Source organism: Xenopus laevis, chromosome 3L (assembly GCF_017654675.1).
Source record: "Xenopus laevis strain J_2021 chromosome 3L, Xenopus_laevis_v10.1, whole genome shotgun sequence".
Lineage (NCBI taxonomy): Eukaryota > Metazoa > Chordata > Amphibia > Anura > Pipidae > Xenopus > Xenopus laevis.
The window spans coordinates 139,839,129-139,857,760 of record NC_054375.1 but is presented as its reverse complement, the minus strand read 5'-3'; the positions used below and the strand labels follow the sequence as shown (position 1 = coordinate 139,857,760).

Genomic DNA, 18,632 nt, shown 5'->3' with positions numbered 1-18,632 from the left:
AGATATATATATACAGTATATGAGCTCCTTGTGGAAAGCCCTACCCTAGAGATATAGAAATATTGGGGGCAGACAGAGATATTAGGGGCGGGTAACAGAAGTCAGGGAGGAGGGAGTATAATAGAAGAGCAGGAGAGGTAGTAGCAAATACAAGTGGGGGAGCAATGAGCTGCTATGAGACGGATGCTTTAGATTAGGGCTGGCCAGGCTCTATTGTGAGTCTCAGCCCAGGCATGGGATCATAAAAGCAGAGCAGGGTGGGGGTGAGAGGAGGGAGCTGTTCTAGCACTGCACAAAGAGGGGAGAGGGATGGAAAGAGTAGAAATGCAGCAGAAGCAGTTCAGGGTTAAATCCATGCAAACACTAAATGGGGGAGAAGGGGGGATGGAGGAATATAAACCATAGGTAGGAGAAATGTGTAGGTATTTCAGTGTTTATGTAAAGTCAGATTCACGTCTTTGTTTGACCCTAAATATCCGCGGTTATAAAATGTCTATCTTATCCAGTCTGTTCTATTTACTTAGGGACCCTGCACTGCCCCCTGCCCCACTCCAGCACTTAATATAAATATGGGGGGTGGCACAAATGGGGATGAAGTATATGGTGGGGGGGGGCAGAGGATAACCAGTAGTTACCAGACCCTCTCTTTCAGGTCCCCCTATAGTAAAGGTCGACATCTTATTGGTCAGTGTATGGGGCCCTCCAACGGGCTTCCCGACTGATATCTGGCCGAAAACAAGGCAAATGTCGACTGGGCAGGGACTGTATCAGTTTGTGTGTGTCTATATGGTCATTGCACGGACCCCCTGGTTTACCAGCATTGTGATCTGATCGTTGGGCCCTAGGGCCACAATCAGATGCCAGATATCGTCCACTGAAGTTGAGCAATATCAACTAGTTTGGTGACCTCTCGAAATGAGTGGATAGGCGACCTTAACACAATGCTGTGTCTGGGCTGTAGTGTTTCTTGACTGAAGATACAAATAAAAGAATCTGAACCTCATTTACAGTTGGATTTTTATGGCGGTACCAGCCTGCAGTGCAACCAATCAGATCTTGTTTTATTTTCCTTATAATTTGATGCTGCATCAAAGCCAATAGCTGGTTGTTGCTGGTAGCTACAATAGAACCATTTATCACTTATACCAGTAAATTACTCACCCCCAGCCTCAAGTGCTGAGGGTCTTTAACTGGTACAAATGGGAACATAGGGGGCCCAAAAGTAGGAGCCCCTCCCCCTCTCAGCCTGCATAATAATTTACTCTGCTTTCTACAAAAAAAAGATAAGAGTGGTATGTCTTTCATTTCCCAGGAACATCTGAGTACTGGGGTGTTTTCTGAACAAAGATTTTTAGTGAAGCAGTATTCAGTTGTGAAAAATGTGAAAAACTGGCTGTGCAAAAAATTGGTAATGTTGTTATTTTGCTAATTTGAATGCATGTAACTGCTCAATACTGATTACTGACAACACCAAATTGGTTGGATTAGCTCATTAAGCCTTGAACTTCATAGACAGGTGTGTCCAATCATGGGAAAAGGTATTTAAGGTGGCCAATTGCAAGTTGTGCTTCTGTTTGACTCTTCTGAAGAGTGACAGTATGGGATCCTCAAAGCAACTCTCAAAAGATCTGAAAACAAAAATTGCTCAGTATCGTGGTTTAGGGGAAGACTACAAAAAGCTATCTCAGAGGTTTAAACTGTCAGTTCCAACTGTAAGGAATGTAATCAGGAAATGGAAGGCCACAGGCACAGTTGCTGTAAAACCCAGGTCTGGCAGACCAAGAAAAATATAGGAGCAGCATATGCGGAGAATTGTGAGAATGGTTACAGACAACCCAAAGATCACTTCCAAAGACCTGCAAGAACATCTTGCTGCAGATGGTGTATCTGTACATTGTTCTACAATTCAGCGCAATTTGCACAAAGAACATCTGTATGGCAGCAGGGGGATGAGAAAGAAGCCCTTTCTGCACTCACGCCACAAACAGTCGCTTGTTATATGCAAAAGCTCATTTAGACAAGCCACATTCATTTTGGAACAAAGTGCTTTGGACTGATGAGACAAAAATTTAGTTTTTGGTCATAACAAACAGTGCTTTGCATGGCGGAAGAAGAACACCACATTCCAAGAAAAACACCTGCTAACTACTTTTTCAAATTTGGTGGAGGTTCCATCATGCTGTGGGGCTAGTTCAGGGACTGGGGTCCTTGTTAAAGTTGAGGATCGGATGAATTCAAACCAATATCAACAAATTCTTCAGGATAATGTTCAAGCATCAGTCACAAAGTTGAAGTTACACAGGGGTTGGATATTCCAACAAGATCAAATAGATTCTAACTTAAAATCTCATATCCTTGACTGGCTCAAGAAATAGTCTAACCTGTAGTGGCCAGCGGTATGGCACTCGCGGCACTTCATTTACCGAAGTCGCCCGAATGGGAGCACCGCGAGTGCCATACCGCTGGCGATTTTTCATTATAGCCGGCGGAAAGTTAGGGGAACTGGCGCCCGCAAACAAACAACCAAAGTCATGCACGAACAAGATCCTTAATGAGGCCAGGTGAGCCATTATCACTTTGTGGAAAGTTAGGGGAAGGCAGATCAGGGAGATTGTCACCCAGAAGAAGAGTGGATTAGTCGCCAGGCGAATCTCCCCATGTGCCCTTACCCTAATATTCACTGAGCATTGTTAAAGGAGAATTCAATTCTTAACTAAAAAAAAAACCCTACCCCCCCCCACCCTACGTATACCCCCTCCTTCCTCCCACCCGGCCTAGCTACTAACCCGGGGAAATGCCCCTAACTTTTACTTTTTTTCACTCTGGTAAAATGTAAATGAGACACTCCAGTTACACTATTGTATTCCTGTTCTATATCTCCATAACCAATATGGAGATGTCTCATTGTACAACTTTGCACTTTTGTTTAAATTCCTACTTGTTTTGGTTTGAAAACTCAATAAAAACATTTAAACCAAGATTCTGGGCCCAGAGCCATTGCCCCTTCTTTGTGACTCTGCCTGTGTTGCATTTCCTGCAGATTTGCAGCTTGTGCCTGAGATGATTTATAGCTCAACACAAACTTATTTTAGTGACTGTCTCTACAATTGCCTGTGTGAATGATGCATTGGAAATCAGGAATGAGAATCTGAGTTATATAGTTATATATTGCCAGCGTAAGAGCAGCTTTAAACCAGCCTGCTACCAGGGATCCACCAGTATTCAATGTTCACACATTTTTCAGATTTATTTGTAATTATTAGTTCAGTAAAACACACTATTTTTGGAAGATTTTGTAAAATGTCTGCATATAACACAACATCCTTTACAAATGACAATACCTTCTTCCTATCCAAACTGCCAGTGGTTGGCAGGGGATGATAGGAATTCGAGACCAGCAACAGGTGTAGAAGTAAGACATCCTTGCTCTTTCTCAATGCCCTCTGCACATATACTGTATGGGCTCCTGTAACACACCCCACACAGATTCACATGACAATTCTCCCAGGAATACCCTTTATAACAAGGAATAAATCTACACAGACATATACACACACACCCAACTATGCTGTCCAACACTCCAAGAAGTAACACTCTCATCTGCATATAGAGGTGTAGGTCGTCACAAGCTGAGTAGGGGGTACTTCAGAATACATCTCACCTCCCCCCCTCATGTTCTCACTTGGAACTTGCCAGCTTTGGTCATGTACTTGATGCCTTTAAATGGTTTGTATTTCTCTCCATACATGTCCAGCCTGTTTACCTTTAGACCTGTTAGGGAATAAAATAGATAGATTAGATCATAACAAGGCAAACAGAAATAAAAATACCCTGCTAGTTTGGTATCAAACTGATCAGCGTAGTACACGTTATATTGTTTCATTATATATTCATTATTATATAGTTAGGACAACAGCCTGAGTGATCAACAGGAAACATTCATCCTCTTCACTTCTTGATCTGCCACGACACCATACACTGGCATATGTATGTGCAAATAAGCAGCCCTACTAGTACTGGCACAACTTAACGATAACCCTACAACTGGGGTACCTGATATGGCCAGCTGTTGGATCTTGAAATGCAGGTTCAAAGTGGGGTTTTCATCTGGCTTTGAGCATCCAGCCTGAAGGATCATAGTTCCCTTGAGATTTGGTAACTTCTGGGGATTGATTTTTCCGACATCCCAGGACAAGAGCTGGAAGAGGGTGAGATCAGGAGAGAGAGGCAAATTAGTACTGGTGTAAGGACAGATAGAAAAAAAAGAGGGTGGAGAACAGCATAATAAGGTGGAGGCTTTAAACCAAAAAAATGTAAAGATTAAAAAAAAAACAAGCTGTAAACAAGCAGAATTTAAATTGTTGCCCACTAATTGTAGTGAAATACTTAAAGGAAAACTATACCCCCCGAACAATGTAGGTCTCTATAAAAAGATATTGCATAAAACAGCTCATATGTAAAGTCCTGCATCATGTAAATAAACCATTTTCATAATAATATACTTTTTTTAGTAGTATGTGCCATCGGGTTATCATAAATAGAAAACTGCCATTTTAAAAAACAAGGGCCACCCCCTGGGATCCTATGATTCACGGTGCACACAAACAAACCATACTTGTTAGGTCACATGAGCCAATTAACAGACAGAGTTCTGTCTTTTGCTTCCACACTTCTTCCTGTTACAGTTAGAGCTGCAGTATTTCTGGTCAGGTGATCTCTGAGGCAGCACACAAGACCATCACAAAATGTTGGTTCAAGGCAAGAAATGTAAAAGGGCAATATTTACTTAAGTATATATTCCAGTTTGGTAAGATTCTTTAATATGCCACTTAATATGATATAAACTGCTTAAGTGTTCATTTTAGGGGTATAGTTTTCCTTTAAAAAGCTGGAAGAAGATGCTGAGAGAAATTACATTACTGAAGAAGTACTGACCTTGGTTACTGGATCAAAGACATGTGTTCCTTGGGAAGGGGTTAATGTCATGTTCAGGACTCCCTTGGGCATCTGCCCAGTGAGGGTGACCCCTTCCACAGTCTTCCCCATGCTCTGTTTTGGTCCAAGAGTGACTTCAAACCTCCCGCCACTGCTTCCTTCCCGGAAACTAATGTTGTGTTTCACGTACACTGGGATGGCCACCAAGCTGCAAGGCACAGTTAAGAGAGACAGATAAATAGATGAGGTGCAGGTTTGGCTTCAGAGCTGACTCTTTCTGCTTCTTGAATGGCTTTGCAGCAAATTTACATTATGACCAGTACTGCCTGTGAGTATGCCGGCTACATTGTGGCACACTGAGAGCCTAATTTGCACTGGGTGTGCCATGTTCTGGTGCTAAGTGCTGAGCTCGAAGTCTGTAGCAAAATCTCTGCCACTTCTGAAGTAGAGGGCATACCTTAGCTGCATTTAGGGTTGCCACCTGGCCGGTATTTTACTGGCCTGGTCGATAAAAATGCAGGTTGATCCCAATGTTATTAATAGGGAAAAAAGATAAATATATATAATATAAATATAAATATAAAATAAATATATAGAAAGGTCTTTTCTCCTTTGAATGACTGCCCCCATTGCTACACAGCAGCTTATTTATATAAACTATAGTAGTGAAGCAAACACACCAGTTTTACCAGTGAAGGGCAACACTGCGTTATATTTTTATTAGTTTAAAACACTTTTTTGGCGTTATTGTTAATTTAATCTGGAAAACTAGCAATGTGACAGCCCTGAAAGGCACACGTGCTGTGATAAGTGACAGTTGGGAATTCATCCTTGTCTTACTTCTGGGCACTGACATGGTAGGACAGCAGTCGGAAATTCCCATCAGGTGGGATGAAGGAAAGGATCCTCTCTGACTCCCATCGCTTGAAACGTACACATGGGTGAAAACTCACATCATCCAGGAGACGGGGATTCTGGGAAATAAAGCGGGAATACCATTTATTAAAGGATAAGTAAACCTTAAAACAAGTGAATATAAAATGGATGAGGAGGCTATTCTAAGCACTTTTGCAATGTACATTCATTATTTATTTATTTTTAATTCCAAAATATTAAAAGATACATGTACTGTTAATATGAATGAATTTTGTTACAACAGACAACTTCCTTGACTACATGGTGGTCAGATTGTTACATCAGACAACTTCCTTGACTACTTGGTGGTCAGATTGATCAGAAAATGACCAGCAGGTGGCGCTGTTGTAACCAAATTCATTCATATTAACAGTACATGTATCCCTTAATATCTTGGAATTAAAAATTGATAAATAATGAATGTAAATTGCTTAGAATAGCCCCTCATCAATTTTACACATTTATTTTAAAGCTTTACTTATCCTTTAAGGTCTTAACACTGAATCCTAGTTGCTAATTTTTTATGTTATCAAGAAGTATGAACCGACAGCCTCAAAGGGGGGAGGTTTAGATACAAAATGGTGAACCACCCTTTTCCTGCTACTAGTACCTTTCTCTATACCACCTATTATTTGCTTTGCTGTCCCCACGGATCTCATGCATTGCCTTCCTGCACTCACCTCCTACCCTCACTAAAACTACCGGTCAGTGTATACTGCCCATTTAAGTTCTGTGCTGGACATTACTTTATGTTCATATTAAATTGGAGATGCTGCTTATGGTTGTGCATTCCTCTGGTGCCTTTAAATAAGCTTTTCCCTCTGATAATGCAAGTGACATGACTAACGAATATATAAAACAGAGCAGGAAGCAGGGTTGGGGGTACATGGCTATGAAATGTCCTTCCTTTGAACTTCATTTTAATTAGAACCATACCCATTGCTCTGTCATAGGCGGGAGGGGGGAGAGAGAGAAAACAACACCAACATTCCTGCCACCTTGGATTTTAGGTGTAAATCACTGAATGGGTCTTTTTAGTTTCCTTTTCCAAAATGATTCCATTAGAGCATAAGTAAACCTTAAAAATAAATAAATGTAAAATTAGTCTAAGTGCTAGTCTAAGCACTTTTGCAATGTACATTCGTTATTTATTTATTTTTCATTCCAAGATATTAAAGGATACATGTACTGTTGATATTAATGAATTTTGTTACAACAGTGACACCTGTTGGTCATTTCCCCACCAGTCTGACCACCAAGTAGTCAAGGAAGTTGTCAGGAGAAAAACGGCTGCTCTGATGTTCTTCTGGATAGGAAAGATTTGAGAAAGGTTTCTAATTTTTTTCCTAAGCAGAAGAAAATAAGAGCAGCCTCTTTCTTTCTCCTGACAACTTCCCTGACTACTTGGTGGTCAGACTGGTCGTAAAATGACCAGCAGGGGGCGCTGTTGTAACAAAATTCATTCATATTAACAGGACATGTATCCTTTAATATCTTGGAATTAAAAAAAAAACAAAACAATGAATGTACATTGAAAAAATGCTTAGAATAGCCCCCTCATCAATTTTACATTCACTTATTTTTAAGGTTTACTAATCCTTTAATGTCCCCACTTTTATCCTCATTTTACCTTTTCCATTCCTGTTCGCTTACCATGAAAGACAGAGTCAGATCTGGCATCCCACTTAGTTTTACGCAGGCATCAATCACCCCCTGAATCTCGGCTGTCACAGTGCATCCTGCAAGATGGAAAAAAATAGATATTATTTGGAGCCTGAAATATGTCACAGCTGGGAGACACTTAAAGGAACAGTAACATCAATAAATTAAAGTGTTTTCAAAGCAATACAATTATGGTGTTGCCCTGCACTGAATGAACTGATGTGTTTGCTTCAGAAACACTACTTTTTTTTATATCAATAAGCTGCTGTGTAGCAATGGGGGCAGCCATTCAAAGGAGAAAAGGCTCAGGTTACACAGCAGATAAGCTCTGTAGAACATAATGGTGTTATCTGTTATCCACTATTTAACCCGTGACATATAGACTTTTTCAATGTCCGTCCATTGCTACACAGCAGCTTGTTTATATGAACTATAGTAGTGTTTCTGAAGCAAACACATCAGGTTTAACCAGTGCAGAGCAACACTACATGATATTTTCATTACTGGTATTACTGTTCCTTTAATTAGCTTTTGCCAGCCAGAGTTGTATTTTCATAATGGAATACATTTGTTCTCTTGGAACTAGCGATGCAGCCCCCTTGTGATCCGCTCATGATGTATATGATATATGTGGGGTGGTAAGGGGTCTCATGTGGCAGTAGCCCCAAAATCACCTCTGGGAATAGTGAATTAATTCAATATGTAGCTTAATGATACATTTCCTTTTTGTCTTTGCCGGGTACCTGATTTATCAATGATGGCATCAATTTCCTCGATAACATCAAAATAAGCCTCATTATTGGTGTATTTTACTCCTGTTCGTCTCCAAGGAACCACGGAGAGCTGTCCAGTGGGAAGCTGGTCCCCAACATTGGAGCTGCCTAGAAGCAAGGACAATAGAATTAGGGAAACCCCAATACAGTAACTGTATACATTGCTACAAATATAGGTCTGACGTTCCATGAAAGCCGGCAGCTAGAGCCACAGATTAAAATACCTGTCCTGTTACAAGTTGCATATTTCAAACTATTCACCATGTTTTCCAACTCTACTTCCAGCTTTTTTTTCTCTACAATGAGCTTAAAAGGGGCATTATTCCTCCTTTTGCAACATTAAAATAACAGGCAAAAAAGTATGTTCAGCACAAGCCCTTTTCTTTTTTTTTATTTTAATTAAGAAACATGTCTCATTTTTGTTACTTCTTGCACTTAAAGGGGACCCGTCACCCAAACAAAATATTTCAAATCCTATTTTATCATATTAGTCAAGCAAAATGAACTTTAATCACACTATATAAATTATTTGAATCTTGCTTCCTTCAGTCTGGGAACTATAGCAAGCAGGCAGGAGCCATTTTGTGGACACTGTTATTAAGACAAGCCTTGTATCATCTCAGAATCTTGTTTGTGCACCAGAATGGGGGACCTGATGTCCATCCCCATGTCCTGGTTACACAATTAAATGGTGAAGAGAACTGGGGGAATGTGGGGAGAGCAGTGACATCTATGAAGTGCTGAATGGAAAGTGAAAGTAATTGTCTGACTAAGGCATAGAGGAGGGGCAGCCAATATTTGATTGACAGCTGAGATTTTTTATCAAAATTACAACAGCTATGAATGCTTTAATAAAAATAAAGAATTTGGATTTCATGTTCAATTTGAAAAGGACTTTTATTATATAGATTTTTATATCTGGGTGACAGGTCCACTTGGGGTAGAATCTGAAGTCACATTCTACTTTCTGGTCCTCTGAGCACGATTAGGTCAAACCAGCAGTCCACTGAGAATCCCCTGTATAATGGACTGCTCCTTATCTGAAAGCCTAATAGGCTGCAGCTGGGGGAAAGGAGGGGTTTGTTTATACAAAGGTGTCTAAGTAGACTGCTGATTCTTTTTAATTGTGCTCGAGTGAACCAGGAAGTAGAATGTGACTGTACTTTCAGATGAGACTCTGTTTAGTGCAAGGAATATTAAAACATTAGGCAGCACAAGCCCTATTCAGAGCACTCGCGTTAAAAAAATGGGTGTGTACTGCACCTTTAAAATATAATGGCTTCCCCCCTTCAGTGTGTAGAGTAAAGAAAGGCAAGAAAGCAGGTCCCACCACCAATCAGCATCAGGGAGGGGGTAAAAGTCTGGAGCTCAGATTGGCAGCTGAATCTGTCACAACATAACACGTCCAGTCCATCTGTATATTACCTGTGATGGTGTTGACCACACTACGAAGAATGGTTGGAGGCTTGATGAGTTCCTTAAGGATGTTGGATTCAGTAGCAAGAGGGAACCCATTATCAAGCATTTCCTCGAGAACCTCATATACCACTACCACATTTTCCTTAATCACAGCTTCGGAGCATGAGCCAAAGTAATCCTGCGGGGAAACAATAAGCAGAGATTATGGGACAAGAACCAATGAAAGATATCAAGGCATCATAACAAAACATCCGGATTCATACTACAGACTACAGGTATGGGACCTGTTATCCACATTGCTGGGCTTTCTGGATAACGGATCTTTCTATTATTTAGATCTTCATACCTGAAGTCCACTAGAAAATCATATAAACATTAATTAAACCAAATAGGCTGATTTTGCTTCCCAAAATGTTTTCCCACCTTTCCCTTTCCTGCCTCTAATTTGCATATGCAAATTAGGAATCAGATAATCTTTCACAAAGGGTTCGGGGATTCGGCCAAATCCCAAAAAGTGGATTTGGTGCATCCATAATTTAGATACAATTTTGCCCTGCCATAAGTATCACTCATGTATTATAAGGGATAATGCACCCCCTACTGTATATGATAAGGATATTAGAAGTCACTGAGGGGTTGTTCTGTGAGCATATACAGGCACAAGGCTGCAGGCTGAGTTATACAGGGAACTCTGAGTATCACTCATGTATTATAAGGGATAATGTACCCCCTACTGTAAATGATAAGGATATTAGAAATCACTGAGGGGTTGTTCTGTGACCATATAAAGGCTGCAGGCTGCAGGCTGAGTTATACAGGGATCTCGGAGTATCACTCATGTACTATAAGGGATAATGTACCCCCTACTGTAAATGATAAGGATATTAGAAGTCACCGAGGGGTTCTGTGACCATATAAAGGCACAGTTTTGTAGGCTGAGTTATATAGGGATCTCTGAGTATCACTCATGTATTATAAGGGATAATGTAACCCTTACTGTATATTATAAGGATATTAGAAGCCGCTGAGTGGTCCTGTGACCATTTAAAGGCACAAGGCTGCAGGCTGAGTTATACAGTTAACTCTGAGTATCACTCATGAATTATAAGGGATAATGTACCCCCTACTGTATATTATAAGGATATTAGAAGTCACCATATCCTGTGACCATATAAAGGCACAAGACTGCAGGTTGAGTTTTACATGGAACTGTGAGAATCACTAGACATAATGTGCTCCCTCTGTAAAATTATAAAAATATTAAAAGTCACCAAGGGATTATGTGACTATAAAAAGGCTAAAGGCCAAGCACTTCTGTATAGGTCACCAACATCAAATATCCGCATGTTTTACAACTGGAGGAAAATATTTTTTATAATACCCAGAAGGACATCACTTAGCCCAGATTATAACTGATGACATCACTATGACAACACATTTATTAGGCCATATTTTAAAGGATATTCATGGCTCCTGTGAACTATAAGGCTTTTTTTTTGTACAAGAGTCTATACTTTGTCTTTTCCAAAATGGGATGAAGTCTAACCCTTTCATTACAAGCTCCTCCTTCCTCTCATAAACAGAAATAAAACAATACAAGTATAAAAGTGTGTGTGGCTTCATGGAGAGCATATTATTTACCCATTCCGCTAGTGCCAAAAGAACATCTAGGAGCCCTGGGAATGGAGCATGACAGAAACAAGAAGGCTTACCTGGAATGTGTCCACCACACGGTGAAGGAACTCAATGGCGAAAAGTGGGGGTACTTCTGTCTGGATGACAGCCACAAAAAAGATGGCGTGCCTGTAGACGCTGAGAAGGTAGTGGTGAGGGGTCTGGATGATTGGCGGCACATTCTCTGCCTCCGACGCCCTTTCCTGGGCCTCAAAGAAGTAGTCGCAAACAGAGCGGGAAACCACGCTTTTCCAGTGCTTCTCTAGGAAGATGTCCCCCGAAGGGTTAATCAGAAACAGGCTGTGGATCATGACAGATGGGGGGCAAGGCAGGTGTAAGGTGCCAAATATTTCTTCTGTTTCCCTGAAAACAAAAATACTTTTTTTTTAACATTTCCAACAGTTTCACAGTTATCTGTAAATGTCTTTGCCGCTGATTGTCTATCACTGTATAATGACTGCACTGCCGGTTCTGACTCCTGAGCTTGTGTAGCAGTTGATTAACAGACCTGGAGGTGAACTGACTACAGCTACATTGTTTCGAAAGTCAGAACTGGAAAATGAGAAGGGATAAACAGCTACTGCTTTCAGTTCCCAAGGATTAAAACGGTGGTTCACCTTTAAGTTCACTTTTAGTATGTAATAGAATGGCTAATTCTAAGCGACTTTTCAATTGGCCTTCATTATTTATTTTTTATAGTTTCTGAATTATTTGCCTTATTCATCTGACTCTTTCCAGCTTTCCAATGGGGGTCACTGACCCCATCTAAAAAACAAAACAAATGCTCTCTAAGGCTACACATGGGGAGTTTTTTTTAAATCTCCCCTAAACTCCCATACATTTGACCAATTGAAATGTATTATTAAAATTGAATTTTTTAAACTCGCACAAATTGAAATCACCTGAAAATTCAAATCAAATTTGATCAAACTGGATTCGAGTTTTTTTGCCATAAAAACTTGAATCTCAGGAAGGCTGCAAACATCTCCAAATTGATTCCTGCACCACTCCTATTGACTTAAAGGAAAACTATACCCCCAAACAATGTAGGTCTCTATAAAAAGATGTTGCATAAAACAGCTCATATGTAAAACCCTGCTTCATGTAAATAAACCATTTTCATAATAATATACTTTTCTAGTAATATGTGCCATTGGGTAATCCTAAATAGAAAACTGCCATTTTAAAAAATAAAGGCCGTCCCCTGGGATAGGATTCACGGTGCACACAAACATACCACACTTGTTAGGTCACATGAGCCAATTAACAGACAGAGTTCTGTCTTTTGCTTCCTCACTTCTTCCTGTTACAATTAGAGCTGCAGTATTTCTGGTCAGGTGATCTCTGAGGCATCACACAGACCATCACAAAATGGTGGTTCAAGCCAAGAGATGTAAAAGGGCAATATTTACTTAAATATATATTCCAGTTTGGTAAGAGTTAATATGCCACTTAATTTGATATATGAAGTATGTTGCTCAAGTATTCATTTTGGGGTATAGTTTTCCTTTAAACAGCAATTTGGCAGGCTTCAGGTGGTGAATAGTCAAATTTGAGTTCTTAAAGGGCCAGAGTATGATAAATCTCGAAAATCTAATTAAATTTTTCTAATTCAACACTCAAATTGAATTTTGAATAATTCCCTAGTCGAATTTGACAGTTTTGACCATAAAAAACCCTTGATAAATCTGCCCCTTATTGTTATTGCGATTTTTTATAACTTCTTTCTATCCAGGCCTCTCCTATTCATATTCCAGTCTCTTATTCAAATCTGTGCATGGTTGCTAGGGTAATTTGAACCATAGCAACCATATTGTTGATATTGAGATCTGCTGAATAAAAAGCTAAAAATATCTCAAAAACCACAAATAATAAAAAATGAAAACCAATTGCAAATTGTCTCAGAATATCACTCTCTACATTGTAGTAAAAGTTAATTTAAAGGCAAACAACCCCTTTAATATCCAGTTTGGCACATGTTCAGGCCAGTGGCTTAACTAGATGTTGCTGGGCCCTACAGCAAATTAATTTTAGGGCCTCCAACATATCTAGTGTTTGTCCTGTTTTACCAATATATTTTGAAATTGCTCATCAATAAGAGCCTCATGGGGCCCCCTGTACCTCCTGGGCCCCCCTGCAGCCGCAGGGTCTGCTTCCTCTGTAGTTACGCCCCTGGTTCAGGCATCACATTCAAGGATGTTATTTAAAGAAGTCTATGCGGACTGTGTGCAGGATAGATAGGGGGGGGTTATAAAATACAGCTGGGAGGCAGGCCACCAAGCTCGGTGCAACTGGGCATATGCTCAGTCACAACAGCAGCCCAATGTACAGCCTTCCGGGGTCACATGACACTAAATGGAAGCTGCCATACAGAATGCAGCAGCTGTGCACAGCAGAGAAGTCAGAAGCCATACAGGAATTTACCATAGGAACAAATGGTTTAGTTCAGGGAACACACAGTCAGTTTGCAGGTGGTGGGGAGGCACAACTTAGTAGCAACAACTGTAGTTCTGACTACTGAACACAACCATGAGTGAGTGCAGCACTTTTCTCTCTGAGTGTCTGTGTGTGTGTCTGTGAGGGGCGTGGGAAATGGCATGGAGTCTGGCTTCCAAACAATATTTGTATAATATAAAGCCTTCCTCAGTGGCTGGGATTTGGCACTGGTAGGAATATTTAACCCCCTGCAAGTTTAAAGCGGCAGATGGTCTGCTTGGTGGGAGGGGGAGGTGCACATTCTCTTTTTATTTGTACGACGGTGTTGTAAAAGTCGATGAATACATTTTCATTATTAACTCCTTGCGCTGTTTGTATGAAATTCAGTGCTGTACAATAATGCTGAGTATCTCTATACACTGATAATGACCAGGCTGCTGTGTATAATGATGCAGAGTATCTCTATACACTGATAATGACCAGGCTGCTGTGTATAATGATGCTGAGTATCTCTATACACTGATAATGACCAGGCTGCTGTGTATAATGATGCTGAGTATCTCTATACACTGATAATGACCAGGCTGCTCTGTATAATGGTGCTGAGTATCTCTATACACTGATAATGACCAGGCTGCTGTGTATAATGATGCTGAGTATCTCTATACACTGATAATGACCAGGCTGCTGTGTATAATGATGATGAGTATCTCTATACACTGATAATGACCAGGCTGCTGTGTATAATGATGCTGAGTATCTCTATACACTGATAATGACCAGGCTGCTGTGTATAATGATGCTGAGTATCTCTATACACTGATAATGACCAGGCTGCTGTGTATAATGATGCTGAGTATCTCTATACACTGATAATGACCAGGCTGCTGTGTATAATGATGCCGAGTATCTCTATACACTGATAATGACCAGGCTGCTCTGTATAATGATGCTGATTATCTCTATACACTGATAATGACCAGGCTGCTGTGTATAATGATGCTGAGTATCTCTATACTCTGATAATGACCAGGCTGCTGTGTATAATGATGCTGAGTATCTCTATACACTGATAATGACCAGGCTGCTCTGTATAATGATGCTGAGTATCTCTATACACTGATAATGACCAGGCTGCTGTGTATAATGATGCTGAGTATCTCTATACTCTGATAATGACCAGGCTGCTGTGTATAATGATGCCGAGTATCTCTATACACTGATAATGACCAGGCTGCTCTGTATAATGATGCTGAGTATCTCTATACACTGATAATGACCAGGCTGCTGTGTATAATTATGCTGAGTATCTCTATACACTGATAATGACCAGACTGCTGTGTATAATGATGCTGAGTATCTCTATACACTGATAATGACCAGGCTGCTCTGTATAATGATGCTGAGTATCTCTATACACTGATATACGGGGCAGTGCTGGGAGGAATGACGTGTATGTGAGGGCACAGGACTTGGGAGGAAGAGCAGGAGAGAGAGGGGAAATAAGACGTTGCACTCAGAGCTAAGCAGGGTTCCACCATGTCCCGCTCTCAGAGAGTGAGTCAGTAATAAGTCAGTAAACAGATGCCCTTTGCAGGGTAATGAAGGAAGCTAAATAAGTGTTGCTGAGGGCTCCTACCTCACACAGGATGTTCCGGCACCATTAAAAGGCACGTAACCAGCGCCACAGCAGCAGCAGCTTCCTCGGTGTCAGATAATGTCCCCTCCCCTCTCCCGGCGCTCAGCTGACTCTCCCAGCAACCAGCTGGCCAGGGCTTTGTGTAAGGGGCGGGGCTTAGGGACGTGTCCTGGGGCGCCAGTGTAAGCCGATGCCTGTGTGTGTGTGTGGAACAGTAAACTGAATGCAAGTGTTTGTGTTGTATTTTCCTCCTGAATGGTCACGAGAATAGACCTGCAGTGAGAACATGAAAGAGAAAATGGCCGGTTAAACATTTCCTGACGTAGATCCTCCATTGTCCAGATCTTCATGTATTACTAGGGGCACCTACAAACTTCTGCCTTGCCTCAGGGGCCCCTGTTGCTTACATTAAAGTAGAACTTTCCTGTTGTTAACATATAACTCTAGTAGCTTGGCCTGCTCTGACACACTGGCCCTTTCCTCTGCTGACAAGTGGCCCCTCTCACCCTAACAAAGAATATGATACCAGAAATGACACTTTTACCACAATAAACCATTGGCCCTGTACCAATGTGGTGAACCTCTGTGACTGTGAGAGCCAGGGGCGATCTGTGGGCTGATGCCGCCGCCCGCGCTTAAAAGCGTTGGAGCAGGTCAAAAGGGGCGGTATCACTAGTGCAACGAGCGAGTATTGCGCTTTCTGCACTAGAAGAGCTGAATTTCTGGTTTAAAAACTGGAAATTCGTCTCTTAAAGTTACAGGAGGCAACTTTTTGCCACCCCTTGTTACTGGCCGTTCACTGCCGCCTGAGGCAAGGTGCTCACCTTACCTCATGGCAGGAACGGCCCTGGTGAGAGCCCTATGATTAGGGTTGCCACCTTTTCTGGAAAAAATACCGGCCTTCCCATTTATTTATCTTTTTTTACCTATTAATAACATTGCAATCAACCAATGTTTTTTACCAGCCAGGCCGGTAAAATACCGGCCAGGTGGCAACCCTACCTATGGTGCTAGGCTCTTTATTCATGGTGCCATCTTGTTTGCTCCACTAAAGTGTTTCACATGTCACAAGCACCTCAAACCTCATGTCAGTAGGAATTGAAAAATAGGGATTAAAAATGAACAATATTATTATTATACTCCTAATGGGCAACATGGCGTCTAAAAGACCCTTCTCAGAATTATATAACCTAATTCTAAAGGAATAAAATACTAGAAAATATGGCTTTCAGTCAGAAGTTTAAAAGTGAGGGAAATGTAATATCAACTTGCCACAAGATGCTATTTACATAGTAAGTTAGGTTGAAAAAAGACACACATCCATCAAGTTCAACTTTTCTTTAACCTGCCTAAATTCCTTCCTGACTCCAAGATGGCAATGGGACCAGTCCCTGGATCAACTTGTACTATGAGCTATCTCCCATAACCCTGTATTCCCTCACTTGCTAAGCACCATCCAACCCCTTCTTAAAGCTATCTAATGTATCAGCCTGTACAACTGATTCAGGGAGAGAATTCCACATCTTCACAGCTCTCATTGTAACAAACCCCTTCCCAATATTTAGGCAGAACTTCTTTTCTTCTACTCAGAATGGGTGACCTTGTGTCAGCTGGAAGGACCTACTGGTAAATAAAGCATTAGAGAGATAATTATATGATCCCCTATTTATAGATAGTTATCATATCACCCCTTAAGGGCTTCTTCTCCAGCGTGAACATCCCCAACTTGACCTGTCTTTCCTCATAGCTAAGATTTTCCATACCTTTTACCAGCTTAGTTGCCCTTCTCTGAACCTTCTCTAATACAATAATGTCCTGTTTGAGTGATGGAGACCAAAACTGTACGGCATATTCTAGATGGGGCCTTACCAGTGCTCTATACAGTGGAAGAATGATCCCCTCCTCCTGTGACTCTATGCCCCTTTTAATACAGCTTAAGACCTTATTTGCCCTTGATGCTGCTGACTGGCATTGATTGCTACAGCCAAGTTTATCTACAAGGACTACAATGTCCTTTTACATTATGGATTTGCTTAGTGCAATCCCATTAAGGGTATACAAGTGGCTTGGATATTTTTACATACCAGGTGCATGACTTTACATTTATCAACATTGAATCTCATTTGCCACTTAGCTGCCTAGATTGCCAGTTTGTCAAGTTTCTGTTGCAAGGATGCCACATGGATGGAATTAATTGGGCTACATATTTAAGTGTCATCTGCAAACACTGATACATTACCTACAATACTCTCCCCTAAGTCATTAATGAACAAGTTAATAAAAAAGTGGACCCAATAACGAGCCCTGAGGGACCCCACTAAGAACTTTACTCCAAGTAGAGAATGTACCATTAACAATCACCCTCTGTACCCAATCCTGTAGCCAGTTTCCTATCTATGTGCAAACTACTGTTAAGCCAAACACACAACACACTGGTGAAACTTCAAATAATTTATGAACCCCCCTCTAACCTACACTACAGGTATATTTTAGGAGATGGCTAATTTTCCCATCTTTGATTCACCATTCAATCACATTTGGCTGCTATGTGTACAGTTATCAACAAAATAGCACAAATACACATTTCAGAAAAAACACTAGAACACTTTTTTTCTGAATGAGTTTATTAGTTAACCTAAAGACTAGGAAACTTGAAGAAATTACTTCCATTTTACATAATGAGATGGCCATGGCTATCTGTGGCAAACACAGCAATTTAATTGACTCTGGCTAACTAAAGGTGGCCATAAACATACCGATAATATTGTACAAAACTAATTTTTCGTACTATATCCGGTGCGTGTATGGTGGGAGATGAGTCAACCGATTTTGGCAGAAGACTTGGATATCGGTTGGCTCGTCGTTTGGGCTGGCCATAAAATTTTGATTGGGCACCTTTGAAGGCACCTGGCATTGGCCATTGTTAGTGCTGAATCGTCAGATACAGGTAGAATTCTATTGTTTCTACCTATATATCTGACGATTCAGCTTTACATGTGAGTATTGAAATGAATGATCTTTTTACAGGAAAGATTGTAATTGTAACGTCTATGGCCAACTTAAAGAAGAATTCAACCTGGGCCAGACGATGTTGGATCTCAGCCTGCGTTTCTCCACAGACCGATAATTCGCTGCACTTCCGCTCCTGGTCTGCCTGCACCCGGAAGCATTGTTTCTGG

General features: G+C 40.9%; 1 protein-coding gene across 2 annotated transcripts; it reads right to left on the bottom strand.

The window, feature by feature from the left end:
- Nucleotides 1-3,228: 3,228 nt before the first annotated feature.
- Nucleotides 3,229-15,668, bottom strand: ap3m2.L (adaptor related protein complex 3 subunit mu 2 L homeolog). Of its 2 annotated transcripts, none has more exons than XM_018253545.2 (9): nucleotides 15,454-15,668; nucleotides 11,417-11,741; nucleotides 9,711-9,882; nucleotides 8,256-8,393; nucleotides 7,504-7,589; nucleotides 5,776-5,909; nucleotides 4,936-5,143; nucleotides 4,054-4,198; nucleotides 3,229-3,771 (listed from the first exon to the last, which is right to left on the bottom strand). In XM_018253545.2, the coding sequence occupies exons 2-9, from the start codon at nucleotides 11,687-11,689 to the stop codon at nucleotides 3,671-3,673; spliced, it is 1,257 nt and encodes a 418-aa protein (XP_018109034.1). In that variant the 5' UTR covers nucleotides 11,690-11,741; nucleotides 15,454-15,668; the 3' UTR covers nucleotides 3,229-3,670. The 2 variants fall into 2 exon arrangements, with proteins under 2 accessions (XP_018109034.1, XP_018109035.1); XM_018253546.2 differs by lacking the exon at nucleotides 15,454-15,668 and adding an exon at nucleotides 13,500-13,624.
- Nucleotides 15,669-18,632: the final 2,964 nt, after the last annotated feature.

Bases quoted from the DNA above. Each gene is read 5' to 3' on its own strand.
- ap3m2.L (XM_018253545.2), bottom strand. From the start codon at position 11,689: ATGATCCACAGCCTGTTTCTGATTAACCCTTCGGGGGACATCTTCCTA. The intron at 7,590-8,255 runs GTACCCGGCAAA...TCCATCTTGCAG, and splicing joins TGCCATCATTGATAAATCAG to GATGCACTGTGACAGCCGAG. The intron at 3,772-4,053 runs GTACCCCAGTTG...ATTCCCTAACAG, and splicing joins CCAACAGCTGGCCATATCAG to GTCTAAAGGTAAACAGGCTG.